Raw genomic sequence first — 17,203 nt, 5'->3', positions numbered from 1 at the left:
TTGAGTGCATCGTAAAATCAACAATACAATTACATTATTGTAATCTATTTTGTCTAACTGCTTATCCACTCTTTGTAGATGCCTTTTGATTGTAAAACTAGTGCATATAGTGTCATTGCATTTATGTTTTTTGAGTGCTTATCGCATCCTTATAATCATGATTTCACATGAGCGTATTGTAAAACAAATCGAGCATCTGCATTATCACACAATCATCATTGAACATGATTTTATTTGAGTATATCATAAAACAAATCCTACATTTTTTGAGTGCTTATCGTGGACTTGTAAACACAGTTTTATTTGAGTGTATCACAAAATGAATCCTGTAGTTGCATTGTCGCAATCTGTTTCGTGTGATTGTTTATCGCCTCTTATAAAATGCTTTTTTATCGTAAAACCAATCCATACATTGTCATTATGTTATTTAATTTTTTCGAGAACTTATCGCATCCATGTAAACACGTTTTTCTTTGTGTGTATCGTAAATGAATCATGTAGTTCTGTTAGCGCTCAATTTTTTGTCTAACAGCTTATCGCCTCTTAGTAAATGACTTCTTATGTCAAACAAGTCCATACAATGTTGATCAATTACTCTGAGTCCTTATCGCGTCATTCTGAATATGATTTTATTTTATTATTCTTAAGATGAATTATGTAGTTTTGTTATCACAATCTGTTTTGTTCGACTACCTATGGCCACTTTCTAAACGCCTTTTTTACCAAAAAACTAGTCCAAACAGTGTCGTTGCATTTAATTTTTTTAAGTGATTTCCACATCCTTGTAAACACAATTTTATTTGATTGCATCGAAAAACGATTACTGCAATTGCTTTATCACAATCTATGTTGTCTAACTATTTATCATAATTTTATTATAAATCCAGACCATACAGTGTCATTGTCACATTTCATTTTTTTGATAGCTTATTGTGTCCTTGCAAACATGATTTTATATGAGTGTATCCCAAACAAATTTTGTAGTTTCTTTATCACAATCTATTTTGTTTGACTACTTATCACCTCTTAGTAAACACCTTTTTATTACAAAACCAGTCCATTCCTTGTAAGCACGATTTAATTGGGTATATCATAAATCAAATCTTGTAATTTCATTATTGCATATTTTTTTGTGCTTATTGCATCTTTGTAAACATTATTTTAATGAAATGTATCATAAAATGAACCCTATAATTGCTTTATCACAAACTATTTTTGTCTCACTACTTGTCATTTCTTAGTAAGTGCCTTTTTATTGAAAAAACAACCCATACAGTGTCGTCGTTGCATTTAATTTTTTTGAGTTCTTATCACAACTTTGTAAACACGATTTTATTTGAGTGTATCCCTACATGAATTCTCTAGTTGCATTATCTCAATCTATTTTGTCAAAGTGCTTATTGCCTCTTAGTAAATGTCTTTCATCAAAACACCAGTTCATACAATGTCATTGTCACTTTTTATTTTTCGAGTGCCCTATGGTGTCCTTGTAAGCATGATTTTACTTGAGCATATCGTAAAATGAATCCTCTAGTTGCATTATCACATGATTTTTTATGTTTATCACATCCTCAAAAACACAATTTTATTTTAATGTATCATACAAGGAATCCAGTAGTTGCCTTATCACACGATTTTTGTTTGAATGCTTATCACAACTTATTAAACGTCTTTCTATCATAAAACCAATCCATATAGTGTCATTGTTGCATTTAATTTTCTTTTGGAGTACATATCGCTTCCTTGAGTGTATCTAAAAATTAATCATGCAGTTGCATTGTCGCAATTTGATTTGTGTGACTGCTTATCGCCTATTAGTAATCACATTTTTTTCGTAAAATCAATCCATACAGTGTCCTTGTGGCATTTAAATTTTTTGGAGTGCGAGTTTTGTCCTTGTAAACTAATCCTTCTAGTGTCGTTGTCGCATTTAATTTTGTAGAGTGCTTATCACATCCTTTTAGACACCTTTCCATTTGAGTGTATCGTAAATGAATTATGCAGTTACATTATCACAATCTATTTTATCTGATTGCTTATCGCCTATTAGTAAATGTCATTTTATTGTGAAACTAATACATACAGTGTCGTAGCCACTTTTAATTTTTTCGAGTGCTTATTGTGTCTTTGTAAACACAATTTTATTTGGAGGTGTAATAAAATGAATCTTGTAGTAGTGTTATCACAATCTGTTTTGTCTGATTGTCTATCGCCTCTCAGTAAATGCCTTTTTATTAATAAACTAATCCATATAGTGTCACATCCTTGTAAACACAATTTTACTTTAGTGTATCAAAAAATGAATTCAGTAGTTGTGTTATCACGTGATTTTTTGTGCTTATCACATCATTTTAAACACAATTTTATTTTAGTGTCTCATAAAACAAATCCTACAGTCTCATTATTGGAATCTATTTTATTTGATTGCCTATCAACTCTTAGTATTCGCCGTTTTATCATAAAACCAGTCCATATAGTGACATTCTCACATTTATTTTTTTTTAGTGTTTATCACATCTTTCTAAACACGACTTCAATTGTGTGTATTGCAAAACGAATCTTATAGTGTTGCAATCTATTTTCTCCAAGTACTTATATCTCTTAGTAAATGTCCTTTCATCATCAAATAAGTCCATATAGTGTCGTTGTCACATTTACTTTTTTTTGAGTGCTTATCGCGTTCTTGTAGACAAAATTTTATTTGAGTGCATTGTAAACTGAATCTTGCAGTTGCATTATCGTAATTTGTTTTATCCGACTGTTTATTACCTTTTAGTAAATGCCTTTTTATCATAAAACTAGTCCATACAGTGTGGTTGCATTTAATTTTTTGAGTGCTTAATACATCCTTGTAAACACAATTTTATTTGAGTGTAAACTAAACTGAATCCTCCCAGGAATTTTAACAAGTTCGAAATCCAGCCTTGGGTGAAAACAAAAATTTCACCAAAAGGCAGTCGAGGTGATAGGAATTTTTTTTGTCACAACCAATGAATGAGCAATAGGGTCTCATCCATTGCTTCAACAAAGGCGTTTGAGGTGATGAAGGTTCTTTCTTGGCATTGCCACTTGTTATCGAGCAACCCATTCAGGAAATGGGTAAAACCTGAAACTATGGACAAAAGAGCAACCAACGTAGGTAAAAGGGTTAAACCTGCAATGCAAGCCAAAGCAACTCACGCAGGTTAAGGGGTAAAACCTGCAATAGAAGCCAAAGCAACTCACACAGGTAAGGCGTTAAACTTGCGATGCAAATCAAGGCAGCCCATTCAAGGGGGCTAAACCTGAATTTGATATCAGCAAACCCGTGCAGGCAAGGGGTTAGACCTGCAACATTAGCTCATACAACCCATTCAGGTAAGGGGTTAAAACCTAAAATGCATTTCCAACATTTTTAATCTTTTTAGCCAAAATTTTAGTCAGTCAAAATTTGGGGTGCTTATCTTGGCCACTAAGCAGGACAAATAATGGCTTAGCAGCAAAGAGGGGCATCTATTATCACCCCAAATTTTTCAACAAAAAAGGTCATTATTTTATTATTTAGATTTAAAACAAATTTGTGACTGTTCGATTCAAAATGAATTTCTAAACCTAAGTTTAGATCCAAATCTAGCGTTTCAAACTCAAAATCCAAAATCAAGTTCAAAATGATAAAGTCTGGTGCTATGAGCATCGGGCACGTACTTAGACATTCCTCTTGTTTTATGTTTCATTTTCGCACCAAAAATATGTTTTTGAAGCTTAACCCACTCACTAGAGGATGTCGATGGCTAATTGAACTAAATCCGGATTCAAAACGAGCACGGTGTAGCCGCCCATTTTTAACAAAAACTTTTCTTTTACACATTTTAAATAAAAAAAAATGTTTTATGCTTCTTACACAAACCACCTTTATTTATTTATCGATTATGCATTTTTTATATTTTTTTATTTGGTTTTATCTTATTTTATTCCGTTTTACCTTTTTATTTATTTATTTAAAAAAAAAAAGAATGGAGAAGCACTCGTCGGCGCGCACTAGCGCACCATCGCACATGAGCGCTTGCACGAGCGAGCACCACATGCGAGGCACTTGGCAAAGCGATGCTTGTGGCAGCGGGATGCGCACTGTCGTGCGCAGTGCTCTGCGCATCAGGCGAATAGAGCACCTGGCGCGCCGAGCTCTCCATTTTTATGAAAAAAACTGCCATTTGGAAGGCGGTTTTGGCATTTTTGGGTGGGCAATGGCCCTACCCATACCCCAATGGGTGTTTGTAGGGCTAGTGGTCAATCCCACTTAGTCAAAGCCTATTTTTAAAAAATTAAATTATTCAAAAATACTTGAAATTCGCATGAAATTCGTGTTAAATTAAAAAAATTCAAATTTTGAGTTTTGGCTCCGAAACTCTCTATAAATACATCCACAATCTTCTCTCTTGGGCATGAGTTAGCCCTTGGAAAAGCTTTAGTGCATTCTCACTTGATGACATAGAGTTTTCAAACTCTCTTCCTCCATTTCCCTCTTCCTCTTCCTCTTTTCATTTCTCTCTTCTTCTCAAACTTGGAACAAGCATCATCAAGTTACAACTCTTTTGAAGGCATCTTATTGGAGCTTCACTCAAAGGGAATCTAAGATTATTCCAACCAAAGAGTGATCATTTTCCTAAAAATCATTCTCATAAGAGATATGTAACCAAAATCTCACTTCATTTTTTCCATTTTCCTCTTCTCTTCATCTCCCCATAGCAATAGGAGATAGCTCTCAATCTCTATCTTAGAGTCAAGAGGATATATGCTCGAGTGCACCAGAAGCGTGAGAAGAGGAGATGATATTTCATTTTATGATTGCATAATGTTCTTTCTTTTCTTGAATGTAGTTTTGTTTTGATGTTTTTCTTTTCTCTCACCTTCATCTCCCCATAGTCATATGAGATAGCTCTTAATCTCTATTTTAGAGTCAAGAGGCTATGCTTAAGTGCACTGGGAGCATGACAAGATGAAATGATATTTCCTTTTATGATTGAATCATGCTTTCTTTTTCTCTTTGAATATTGCTTTATTTTAAGATATTATCCATGTATAGTTATTTACATGTGAATACACAGTGAGAATGAAAGTGTGGTTTGGGGACTCTCTATTTTCATGTGGATTTTTGAGGTTGGGGCTTGTCCAACCCGGAGAAAACCCTCACGAATATGTATATGTTAATATGCATTTGCATGTCATCTTGTGCTAGTTTCATTTCTAATCATCCTATTAGGAACCCTAATAAGTACCTTATCGTGTGGTTTAGTTTTTTTCTATACCCAATGGTAGAAGAAACATATTCCCCTATAACAAACTAAGTAACTATGTTTTATATTCATATACCAAAAATATTTGAAATCATGTTTTCTAAAATATTTTCGAAAAACCCTTTCTATTGCAGCCTTGAAGACTTAACTTAGGTTCTTGCGTGAGCCCAAGTTCCTCTCTGGCCTATATCAAAAATTGAAGTCGGTTATTTTTAATTCATTCCTTGATTTTAATATTCATGAAGACATGTGTGTATATACATATTATATACATATGTGCGCACATGAATATCTTTCTTTGTTATTCTCTCTTTTTTATTTAACATACTTTTACAAACTCTCGTATACGTATATATGAATATGTATACATGTACTCCATTTTTAAATCTCCCTCTCTTTCTAAAATGATCTTCTTTTATCTATTTGATTTAAACCTCATTTTCATAAACTTTCATATACGTGCATATGCGATGATATGTACACGTATATGTACAACTTTTGCTATCTCTTTCTCTCTCTCTTTCTTTACATTTCTCTTTATGGAAGTCTTTCATCTTTTTCATTCTTTCAATATTTTTATTATTTAAGATTTTAATTTTTCAATTGTCAATTTCACTAAAACCAAAACTCAAAGTAATGACCTAATATTAGAATCATGTTTGAGGATCTACAATCTTATTCTATTTTCAAAAACTTTTCTTTTTCATCAAAAATATTTATAACAAAAATCTTAGATGAATGTGGTGGTATAAATGTTTTTATATGAATGTTGTGGTAGGAATGCTTTAATCATATAAGATCAATGCATTCATGCATTACACTCACTTAACATCACTTGTGGTCACAAGCACCACTCCAAAGAACTTAAGCAAGAGGAGATGGAGCTCTAATTATGTGGTAACTGAATTAGAGCAAAATCTCAAACCCACTTAAAGTCTTAAGAGATCACCAAAATGATTTCCAAAAAAATGATCTTCAAGTGATTTCAAACAATATTTGTAATGATTTTCTCAAACAAAAATGTTCTACACTTTCAAGTGATTCTTCAAGAATCTTTTCAAAAGTTTGAAACTTCAAACTTTCAACATTTTTCTCAAACACTACACTGCATATAGAGTGAAAAGATGTTTAAGCCAAAATGAAACGCATCAATAATAAACATAGCTTTTGGATTGATTACCCTTGGTAAAGGCGCCGGCAACGGTTGATCTTCGTACGGACGGAAGAGTCCCTTTCTCTCTCTTTTTTTAAACAAAACTCATTTTTCTGAAGCACTCCAAAAACCAAAATACCAAAGATTTTTGGAGATGCGAACAATAGACCATTTGATTTTGATTTCTAAAATGTTTTTTTTTGCAATCTGAACTTGTTGATGAACTTGTTGATATGATCTTAAGAATGAGTTGATGCAAAACATACACTAAGTTAATCATTTGTTAGACTTCGATTGTGTTTTTATAATTAAAAAGATAAACCGTTTCCATGACATGATAAAAAAAAATCAACATTTTTCATTAAAACAACTTGAATCAAAGCATGATTTATATCAAAATAGCCTTAGATGTTTATATTTTATTTAAAATATTTTTTTTAATAAAAAATCAATGGGACTGATTTTTATCCTTGACCTAAATGTCTGCTTTTTACCAATTACTCATATATATGTCAAATGGTCTTTATATATATATATATATATATATATATATATAAAATAAATGGTCACTTTCGCTATCTAGAGTCACCCAACCATCTAATTAGGACCATCATCTAAGCAAATGAATGGTTGAAAGATAAACAATGAGATAAAAGTATAAATTATTACTATATAACGAAAATACCCATAATTTTTTCCTTATTTTTCTCTTAACCGCCCATCATAATGGATTGGACAGACTTGATTAGATGGTTGAGTGAATCTACAAAACGGAGTCACCATTCAATTTTCCTAGCCATATATATAAAATAGAGCTGAGAAGGCATAGTTAAATGTGTCATAATTTTTTTATTGGGTGGCCGGTCATTATAAACGATATGAAATACTATTTTTGAAAACTTTTTGTAGAAGCTAACTGAATTTTTCAAAATTTTTACAAATACTAAATTACATTTTTCTTTAAATTTTAGTTAGAATATTTTTATTTTGTGAATGGAAAGTCAAACATCAAAGGTCCTGTCAAATAAATGAAGAAACAGAGACTCCATATAAAATGATGGTGCAGGATAGCGGATGAAAATGTCCATTTCTTTTTTAGAAAAGGCAGGTACCTAAGTCATCAACCATGAAAACGTCCATTTCTTTTTCAAAAAAGACGGGTACGTATGTCATCAATCATTAAGAATCAAACTTTTGACACCTTTTTCTTCTTGTAGAAAAACTTGAATGGAAGAAAAAGAGCAACTGACCTCATTTACTAAAATAAAAAGTCTATTAAGCTCTTTTTTGGGTTTTCTTTAGAATAAATAGGTTAAACTTATAATGACAGTTTAAAAAAATTCAAATTAAGTCTTGTTGCAGTGAAAACTTTATGCTCACTGACGTCATCTTTTAAATCACTAAAAACTATTTTTCGATCTTATAAGAAAATTAAATATCACCATGTCTAATATCACTTGTAAATAAAAAAAGAGAAGTGAAGATAATGAGTCTCCGTATAGAATGAAGAGTGGCTCAAAAGAATTATCGCCATTTCTTTGTGAAAAGAAAAGGGGGACCCGCTAGATTGTGAATTTCCTTTTTGTCAGTCTTCGCCGGCATGCAGTGGCCAATCCACAAACGCAAACTATTTTTTCCTACATTTTCATGCTAGAGGAAGATCGACAATTAGTGCTCGACTCAAGTGGCATCAAAATTTAGGTGCCTTATTTCTTCTCCTACAAACAAGGAGCTCTTTCCCTGTCCATGCCGCCACAAAGTTCAACTAATTTTACGTACCACCATGATGGCTCTCAAATTTTTGCTTCCAACTCCGGCTGCTTCTGTCATATTTCTGTTGTTCTCTTGCTCTTTATTTGTTGGTTCATCTCCCAGTGATTCCATCGCTGATCACGAAGCCTTGTTGTCCTTGAAGAGCCTCGTGAGCAACCCTTCTGGTTCTTTGGCTTCTTGGAACCATAGCTCTAGCTACTGCAACTGGAAAGGGGTCTCCTGCAACAATTGCAGCCGACGAGTCATTGGAATTGATCTACAAGGGCTGCACCTGGAAGGAACGATGACGTCCAGGATAGGTAATATCTCCTTCTTTGAGTTCCAGAACAATAAATTCTCTGGCAGTCTTACTGAGAATATTGGAGGGCTTTCCAGCTTGAAATTTCTGAACTTGAGCAACAATGCCATCAGTGGTGCCATTCCTATGAACATCACCAGATGCTCTAGCCTTGAAGTCATTGACCTCACCGACAATGAAGTCACCGGCACCATACCTCCTGAGCTTGACCGTCTATACCACCTGAAAGTCTTGAACTTAGCGCAGAACAATATTTCAGGTACCATTCCTCCTGCTCTTAGTAATCTCTCGTCCCTCACCACCCTAAATTTGGCCACCAATTCCCTTCACGGTCCCATACCAGAAGTTTTAAGTCGTCTGAGGAAACTGCAGCACTTGCAAATCTCCTTGAACATCCTCAGTGGCACGGTCCCAACTTCTCTTTACAATATGTCCTCAATCAACACGTTTGCTTTGGCCTCAAACCAATTGTGGGGAGAAATCCCTGCGGACATTGGCTTCACCATGCCTAAAATGTTGTCTTTCCATATTTATTTCAATAAATTCACTGGCACCATCCCCCCAAGTCTGCATAATCTCACAAAGAAGCAGAGCATCCGGATGTCACACAACCTGCTGCGTGGTACTGTGCCAGGAGGCCTGGAAAGGCTAGCGGACCTTATTCTCTACACCATTGGATTCAACCATCTTGTTAACAGCAAAGAGAAGGGGCTGAGTTTGCTTAAATCCCTTACCAATGCTACCAAACTTGAGTTTCTTGCCATTGATGGGAACTTGTTTGAGGGAGAAATTCCAGCTTCTGTAGGGAACATGTCAAGGCAGCTCTCTAAGCTCTACATGGGTGGGAACATGATCTCTGGCTGGATTCCATTGGTCAGTTGAAAAGTCTCACTTTGCTAAACTTGAGCTACAATTCAATGGAGGGAAATATTCCACCGGAAATTGGTGGTCTCCCTAAACTTCAGGCTTTGTTTCTGGCAGGGAACAAGCTCACAGGGGACATAGCAACTTCCATAGGAACCTCACCAAGTTAAGTCAGCTCGATCTGTCTGTCAATAATTTCATGGGAGTGATACCCTTCAGTTTTAGAAACTTTGGATCTCTTCTGTTATTCATCGTCTCAACGAACAATCTCAATGGTAGCATTCCTGAGGAGATCTTCCAACTCCCAAGCCTAAGTATGTTTCTCAATCTCTCTCAAAATTCATTCACTGGGAAACTGCCCGTCAGCATTGGGAGTTTAGCTAATGTTTCTGTCATTGAGATCTCTAGAAACCATTTATCTGGAGAAATCCCTGATTCAATTCAAAATTGCAAGAGCATGCAGCGACTTCTTCTCAATGGCAATGCTCTGTCAGGTGGTATTCCCAAGTCCCTTAGTCAGCTCAAGGGCCTCCAATACCTGGACCTTTCATCTAATGATCTCTCTGGTGCAATTCCAGTACAGGTTGGACTACTTGATGATCTACAACTGTTGAATCTCTCTTTCAATAATCTTGAAGGCAAAGTCCCAAACTCTGGTGTGTTCTTAGAATTCAACAGAATAGATCTTGAAGGCAATGACAGGGTCTGTGGGGGCCCCAGAGTTCTGATGTTGCCAGTTTGCCATTCTCATGTTCATTCAAAAAGGATACTTGCTCTCAAACTTGCCATTGCGCTTGCAAGTCTTGCAACCATTTTTATTCTTCTTTCCTGCGCTTGGTTAGTCTAAGCAGCGGAAAGAAGCTACAGTCAGCAATCAAAAGTGTGGATTCATTCAAAGGGCAACACAAGATGATCATATACCATGATATTCTTGCCTTGACATCAAATTTCAGTTCGAAGAACCTTCTCGGCAGCGGCAGCTTTGGTTCTGTTTTCAGAGGTGTACTTGGGGATGGAACTGCAGTTGCTACCAAGGTCATTGATCTGCAACGTCATGGTGCTGCCACCAGTTTCGCTGCAGAATGTGAAGCATTACGAGGCATTCGACATCGAACCTCATTAAACTCATCACTGCTTGGTCAGGGATTAATTTCAAGAATGAAGATTTTAAGGCATTGGTTTATGAGTATATGGTTAATGGGAACCTTGAGCAATGGCTGTATCCTGATAGCAACCATGGTAGAGGAGACAAACCGGCGTTTGGCCTTCTGTCAAGGTTAAATATTGCTATCAATGTTGCATGCGCCCTGGAATAACTCCACCATGATTCTGTTACCCCTGTTGTTCATTGTGATCTCAAGCCAAGCAATGTGCTGTTGGATGAAGATATGACTGCAAAGGTTGGGGATTTTGGTCTTGCAAGATTGATTGATGAAGGATCTCTCGTCAATGAACTGAGTACAGGAGGGCTTAAAGGGTCTATTGGTTACATCGCTCCAGGTACAGACTACTTCCTTTTTATTTGCCAACTAACAAGTGGACAGGATCGAGTCGTTGACTGAGACTTGTGAAAGCAATTCAACATTGTCCAATCATGCCGTGAATTTGGACCTTCACTTGCTTCTTTTTCATGACTAACTTCCTTAAGTTCATCTTGGTATTCATTGCAGAGTACGGAATGGGTGGAAAACCAACCACACAGGGTGACGTATACAGCTATGGAATTCTACTACTGGATCTTTTTACAGGGAAGAGACTCACCACCCATGAGATGTTTTCTGCCGATCTGAATCTACAGAAGTGGGTAAGGGAGAGAATCCTTGGTAAGATCTTGCAGATCGTCCAGGATGAAGCAAGGATGAACGTCATGCATTGCGGTGAAATAGCCATCCAAGAGAAACAGATTGCTTGCTTGGCTGCAGTCATTGAAGTTGCTTTATCATGTGCTGTTGAATGTGCACAAGATCGGATGTCCATGAGGATGATTCTTCCAAAACTGAAAAGGATAAGAGATTCCCTTGCCTAGACAAGGTGTTGTTTTGTTGTTACGATGTGTAAGAGGAAATACCAATCTGCTGATAACAGAAGATCCTGAGAATAGCGCAACCATAACAAGTCAAGCGCAAGGATCATTCCATACAGGAATCGCTTGATGATTTGTTTTAGCTATTACTATATCATAGGAGATTAGGCTGTTGTTGTAATGTTTCTCTTGTCACTCATAGATCCACTCCTTTTCTCTCTCTCTCTGACGGAGCTCGTTTTGGAGAGCGACGAGTTTCGGTGCTTCCTCTGGGGTCGCCGTTTCATCGTCTCCGTCTCTGGTAAACCATCGACCATCGGGGTGACAAAGGTCTTTCCTGTTGAAGCATTTACTTCGACAATGCGCGCCAGCTAGCAGAGAACCACTGTAGCCAGCAATGGAGGACGCTCTTGTTCAGACTCTTCCGACGATGGATGTGACAAGCTTCTCCTCCCTCCCGTTCCTGGCAGTGAGATTGGATGATGAAGATTTAGCCGGCCGCCTGCTTCGCCTTTGTCATTGCTCAAGCCTTTAGTTTGAGGCTGCCTATTAACTGTTCGACGTAATGTTAGAATGAGAATGCTGGTGGTTTTGGTATGCTTGTGTTGAGGCAACTTTGGCAGTATTTGTGGGTCAGCTTTTGAGACTTTCTTTTGCTACTTTTGCTTCTCTGTCTTCCTCCGATGTCTTGGTTTCACATTGTATTAAGTTGTGCCTCACCAGCCTGCAGGATCGTGCTCAGCTTAGGCTTTGAGTGGGTCCAGACGCAGCTGCCTTTTGCAGTGGGTGGACACACATGTGTTCTTGGCAAGTCCGGTGACATGACCACCCTCCCTCTTCCTCCGCCTTTACAGTCACCGTGTGGGGCTTGGGTTGGCGGTCCCAGTCTTTGCGGTATCTAGCCTGGTAATGCCCTCTCCTTAATCGCTTGCTTTGTCGTGCTACTGTCAATTTTCTCTGCTCGTCTGAAGGGGCCCATCAGACTTTGGCTTCATCATTCAGTTGGCAGTCTACCATCTTCAATTGTGTTTTCACCGGCTCGCTTCAGCTACTTGATGCTCGCGGCCTCCTCCAAGCATTCCTCCCTACCGCACGCTGTGAGTTTCTCTTACTACAGATGGGTGACTGTTCCTTGCGGCCGAGGTGCCCTAAGGTGGTCTCTGTTGGTCGGCCGACTTCCTCAGCTTGGTGTGTCCCGTCTTCTCGTCGTGCTTCCAGGCTTCGGCACCTTCTTCGGTTAGTCGCTTCTATCCGCATCAAATGGGGTCAATGGTGGTGTCAGAGGTGTACTACCTTGAATGGTCGCCAGCCTGCCACGTGTTCACGTTGTCGTTTCCCTGCTTGTCAGAATGATCAGCAGCTTTTTGGTCGGTGGCATGGCTTTGCGACGGTCACTTCGTCCTTCTGGGTTCAGGTTCCTCTGCCAGTTGCTCCTCGGTCGCCCATCTCTGATGCTAGCTCTATTTTCTTTGGCTCTATCCAGTTTCCTTGGCCAGTACCTTCTATTCCTGGTGCACGAGGTCCACCATTCTCTGTTGAGGTTCCACGGGTCTTCAGCCTAGGAGGACTACCGCACTAGTTCCCCTCGCGTGTCGAGCCCCCGCCATCACAGCTCCCGCCCCTGCTTCCCTCACCGCTGGAGCCCACCTTGCCTCCTCGATGGTGCCCTGCCTGCTCTCCGTCGCGCTTCCCTGAGGTACCCAGCTTGCTCCTTCCTTCTTCTTCTTTGAGAGCTGGCAGTTCGCACTCGCCTACCTCTGGATGCCCCGACCCTATGCTTCTTGCTTCTTCGTCTGCTCTTGTCGACATCTGGTCCTTTGTGCCTGCACAGTCGGCCGCCCGCCCGTTGGACAGTTTACCACCTTGTGCGCCGGCAATCCCGCCTTCTTCAGTCTCCCCTACATATGCGTGTGCCCCCGTGCTCCCGGCGTCTGCAGGTCGCCCCCTTGAGGCCATTGTTGTTGTTCACTCTTCTTCGACTATAGTTTCGGTTGTTTTGACCTCCATCCATGTATCACCCCCTGTCAGCTCATCTCCCTCCACTGCCTTTACCTTGCTTTTCACCCTTCTAACCGGCCCCCCTTGCCCCTTCTACCAACCAAAACCGCCTCCTTCGCCCACCTACTCCGGTCTTATTCTGTTTGCATTGACAGTAGCTTTGCCACCTACCTACCTTCCATACTTTCTTTGCTCCCTACACTCGGTTATGGCTACCCTTACACCCCCACCTGCTTGCCTCTTCCCCTCACTAGCCCTGCCCTCCCCCATGTCCCTTGTGTTGGCACTGCTTTCCCCGTTCTGTGTTCCGATTTTGCATCTGCCCCTATTTCCCCGACCTCCCCTCCCTGTCATGCTCGGTTGCCTGGTTCCACCACCGGACCTGCTGGTTGTCCTCTCTCGGTCGATAGGTTGCTGCCTGTTTCTCCTTTGTTAGATGCTGAGTTGGGCATTTCTCTTCTGGATGCACTTGCCTCTCTTAGGGTCTCACTCCCTCAGGAACAACTTGATTTATTACGTTTATCTCTTGTTGCCACTGTTGCACCGACCTCTCGCTCCATCCTTGCCAAGTTGCAGTGGAATTGCGTAGGATCGGGACTTCCGCGGCCTCCATCCTACTCCCCGGTGTTGCTAGGACGGCTAGGCATGCGTCGCTTCACATGGTTTCCCCATGAGGGTTGCTTGTTGGAATGTGCGTGGCCTGAGTGCCCGTTATCGGCGTAGATACCTCTCTTCTTGGGTCCGTCAGCATGGGCCTACTTTGCTTATTGTTGTAGAGACCAAGCCTTCTGTGGTTTCTCATGCCTGCGTCCGTACTTTATTGCGTCAGCCGTCCTTTGGGAACCTTCCAGCTAATGGTGTTGCTGGCGGCATTCTATTGGCTTGGTCTCCTCCTCTTGCGGGAAAGGTTGTGTATGTTGGTAAGTACTCTATTTCGGCCATCCTCAATGGTCTATGGCCCAATGGCCCGGTCTTAGTTACGGTGGTTTATGGCCCTTGCGTTAGGGCCTTGCGTAACCAGCTGTGGGCTGAGCTTTGTCATGCTCGTGAGCTTGCTTCTTTACCATGACTTTTGGTAGGGGAATTCAATTTTCTTCCTCCACCATCACTTCTGGTCCGTCTATGTCTGTCTTTTGCTCGTTCTTTGATCAGTTCGGCCTTTTCGACGTGCCATTGAATAATGAGAAGTTTACTTGGTCCAACAATAAAAATCCTCCCATTCCTCGGAAACTGGACCGTGTCTTCCTCTCACTTGAGTTGTTCTCTGCTTTCCCCTCGTCGTCTTTAGTCTTAGGACCGAGGCATTTGTCTGATCATGCTCCGCTGCTACTTTCGCTTCTTCAGGGTAGGGTTGGAACCGGGCGCACCCGGTTTCGCTTTGAGCTTTGGTGGCTCCGGGATGAGTCCTTTGTTGACGTCATCCCTAGGTGGTGGGCTCACACCGTCAATGGTAGGTGGGCTGCTTTTAGGCTCTCGCGTAAGCTGTATTGCATTAGGAGGGAGGTTATTGCTTGGAAACGTATTTTTTGGAGAGGAAAATTTTCTGAGGTGGCCGTTTGGGATGAGGAGATCTTGTCCCTCCAGCCATTTGATAATGTTTCTGCGGATCAGTCTTCTCGTCTCCTTTGTCTCGAGAGTCTTGCTGAGGAGTGGCAGATAAGAGAATCCATCCACTAGCAGCAGCGTTCTAGGTTGGGTTGGCTTGCGCATGGTGACCAGAATTCTCGTTTCTTCCACTTGGCCGCCTCTCAGAGATGCCGTCAGGCATAGCTCCAATCCATAGTTATTGGGCACAGGGAATTTCTTGGTGACGACATCCTCCCGGCTTTGACCGCTCATTTTCATGATTTCTACTCTAAACCTCTTCGCTTTTGTGCCCCGCTGCCAGACATTCACCTCTCATCCCTCTCTATCTCTTGCGCGATCACTCTTGAGCAGTCCTTCCTGCACCAAGAAATCAAGAATGTTGTTTGCGCCCTCGACTCGGGTAAGGCGTCTGGCATTGATGGTTTTCCTGTTGAGTTTTTTCGCACCTTTTGGGAGGCTTGTAGCGTTGATGTGTTCGAGTTTTGTGACGAGTTTGCCTCCAACTCTGTCTTTTTTAAAGAGTTTAATCAAGCCACCTGTGTGTTGGTGCCTAAGCATCCTAACCCTATGGACGTCAGCCACTTTCGCCCGATCTCCATCTTAAGCACTCCCTATAAGATTGTCGTTAAGTTGCTTTCCTTGCAACTTGCACCTCTTATGCCATCTATCATCAACCCCTTAAAGGTTGCGTTCATCAAGGGTCGGCGTTTGCATGACGTTGTCGTCCTTGCCAATGAGGTTGTTCATTCCCTCTACTATTTGTGTCTTCCCTCATTCATCCTTAAATTGGACATTTCCAAGGCCTTTGATTCAGTTAGTTGGGAGTTCCTATCTGACCTCCTCACTCACCTTGCTTTTGGTCCATTGTTTCGTCCGTGGATCCTCTCGCTCATCATTGGAGCCCAGCTTGTGGTCTCCTTCAAGGGTTGTGTGGCGAATTTTTTTGTCTTGGTCGCGGCCTCCGATAGGGTTGTCCGCTATCACCTTTGCTTTTCAACTTAGTTGCCGATTGATTTTCTGCCTTATTTCGTCACGCAATTGTCGTTGGTTTCATCACTCCATATTCACTACCCCACTTGGAGGCCTTCTCCACCCTCCAATATGCAGATGATTTTCTCCTATTTGGCACTGCTTCTCGCCAATAGATTGTGAGAACTTGGCTCATCCTTTGAGTTTTTGAGCTCGTCTCTGACCTTTTTATTAATTCCTCGAAGTGTCACATTTCTCTCATTCACGCGGATCTAGCCACAGTGCTTCTTGTGGAAACTTGTTTTGGGTGTAAGGCTACTGGCCTACCCATGGACTACTTGGGCCTTTAGATTACATTGTCGCCTCCTACGCCCTCCTTTCGGAATGGTGTGGAGCAGAAGCTATCGGATCGTCTCCATTGTTGGCAGGGTAAGCTGCTTTCCCTGCCAAGACGTATTATCCTTGCTAAGCACTGTCTTGCGTCTATCCCACTTCATGCCTTGGCGGTCTTTCGACGTCCTGTGGTTGTACTGAGATGGTTTGACAAAATCATTCGTAACTTTATTTGGGATGGTAATCACCCTTCGGATTGTCTTGCGCGTTGGGATATTGTTGCCCTTCTGCGTCTTCTTGGGGGTGTGGGGCTTCTTCTTGCTGGTCACATCAATACTTTTGACCACCTACAGCGCCTTGGTATTAGTTTAACTAACCAATGTCCCCTCTGTCTCGCCACGACTGAGTCTCGGGTTCACCTTTTTACCTCTTGTCCTTTCTTTTATAGTATTCTTACCTCTGCATGGCCTTCCTTCATTAATAACCTCCCAAACCCACCATCCATTCATCTTTTTTTTCTCTTTTGTCCCTCATCCCACCTGTCTTTTACCTGGGGTCGTGTCTGGAGGTTGTGGCTCATTTCTTCTTGGTGGCGCATTTGGAAGGAGCGCAACAACAGGGTCTTCAGGGGCTGCTTCTCCATTGTAAGATTTTGCCTTGACATCTACATTCAAACACAACTTTTTTAGGGGCTTTTGAATGAAACTATTGTTGTATTACTGTCTGCGATGTTTATGCTTCTTGTTTTACTCTCTGAGTTGTTCTTGAGGAAAGCCGTAGGTTCCTCTAGTAGGAAAATTTGTTCTTCATTTTTGAGTTGCTTTATTCTTTGAATGTAAGGCGATAGCAACTGGCTAGGCCACTCTATTTCATCGTTATCATTCCAAGGAAAAAGTTGTTTTTTTCTAGACATGTAGTTGAAACATTTTAGG

The 17,203-nt window shown here is 40.5% G+C and overlaps 3 protein-coding genes across 3 annotated transcripts; all 3 read left to right on the top strand.

Annotated features, from left to right (window-relative positions):
* Window positions 1-8,123: 8,123 nt before the first annotated feature.
* On the top strand, window positions 8,124-9,574 carry LOC126409200 (LRR receptor-like serine/threonine-protein kinase EFR). Its single transcript, XM_050080746.1, has 2 exons — window positions 8,124-9,370; window positions 9,479-9,574. The coding sequence occupies exons 1-2, from the start codon at window positions 8,210-8,212 to the stop codon at window positions 9,500-9,502; spliced, it is 1,185 nt and encodes a 394-aa protein (XP_049936703.1). The 5' UTR covers window positions 8,124-8,209; the 3' UTR covers window positions 9,503-9,574.
* Window positions 9,561-10,677, top strand: LOC126409209 (receptor kinase-like protein Xa21). Its single transcript, XM_050080881.1, has 3 exons — window positions 9,561-10,198; window positions 10,315-10,460; window positions 10,505-10,677. The coding sequence occupies exons 1-3, from the start codon at window positions 9,561-9,563 to the stop codon at window positions 10,675-10,677; spliced, it is 957 nt and encodes a 318-aa protein (XP_049936838.1).
* LOC116265808 (probable LRR receptor-like serine/threonine-protein kinase At3g47570) lies at window positions 10,229-12,996 on the top strand. Its single transcript, XM_050080747.1, has 2 exons — window positions 10,229-10,861; window positions 11,032-12,996. The coding sequence occupies exons 1-2, from the start codon at window positions 10,750-10,752 to the stop codon at window positions 11,385-11,387; spliced, it is 468 nt and encodes a 155-aa protein (XP_049936704.1). The 5' UTR covers window positions 10,229-10,749; the 3' UTR covers window positions 11,388-12,996.
* Window positions 12,997-17,203: the final 4,207 nt, after the last annotated feature.

This window comes from Nymphaea colorata, chromosome 12, assembly GCF_008831285.2.
Source record: "Nymphaea colorata isolate Beijing-Zhang1983 chromosome 12, ASM883128v2, whole genome shotgun sequence".
Classification (NCBI taxonomy): domain Eukaryota; kingdom Viridiplantae; phylum Streptophyta; class Magnoliopsida; order Nymphaeales; family Nymphaeaceae; genus Nymphaea; species Nymphaea colorata.
The sequence above is the reverse complement of the archived record's forward strand: the minus strand, read 5'-3'. Positions and strand labels throughout refer to the sequence as shown.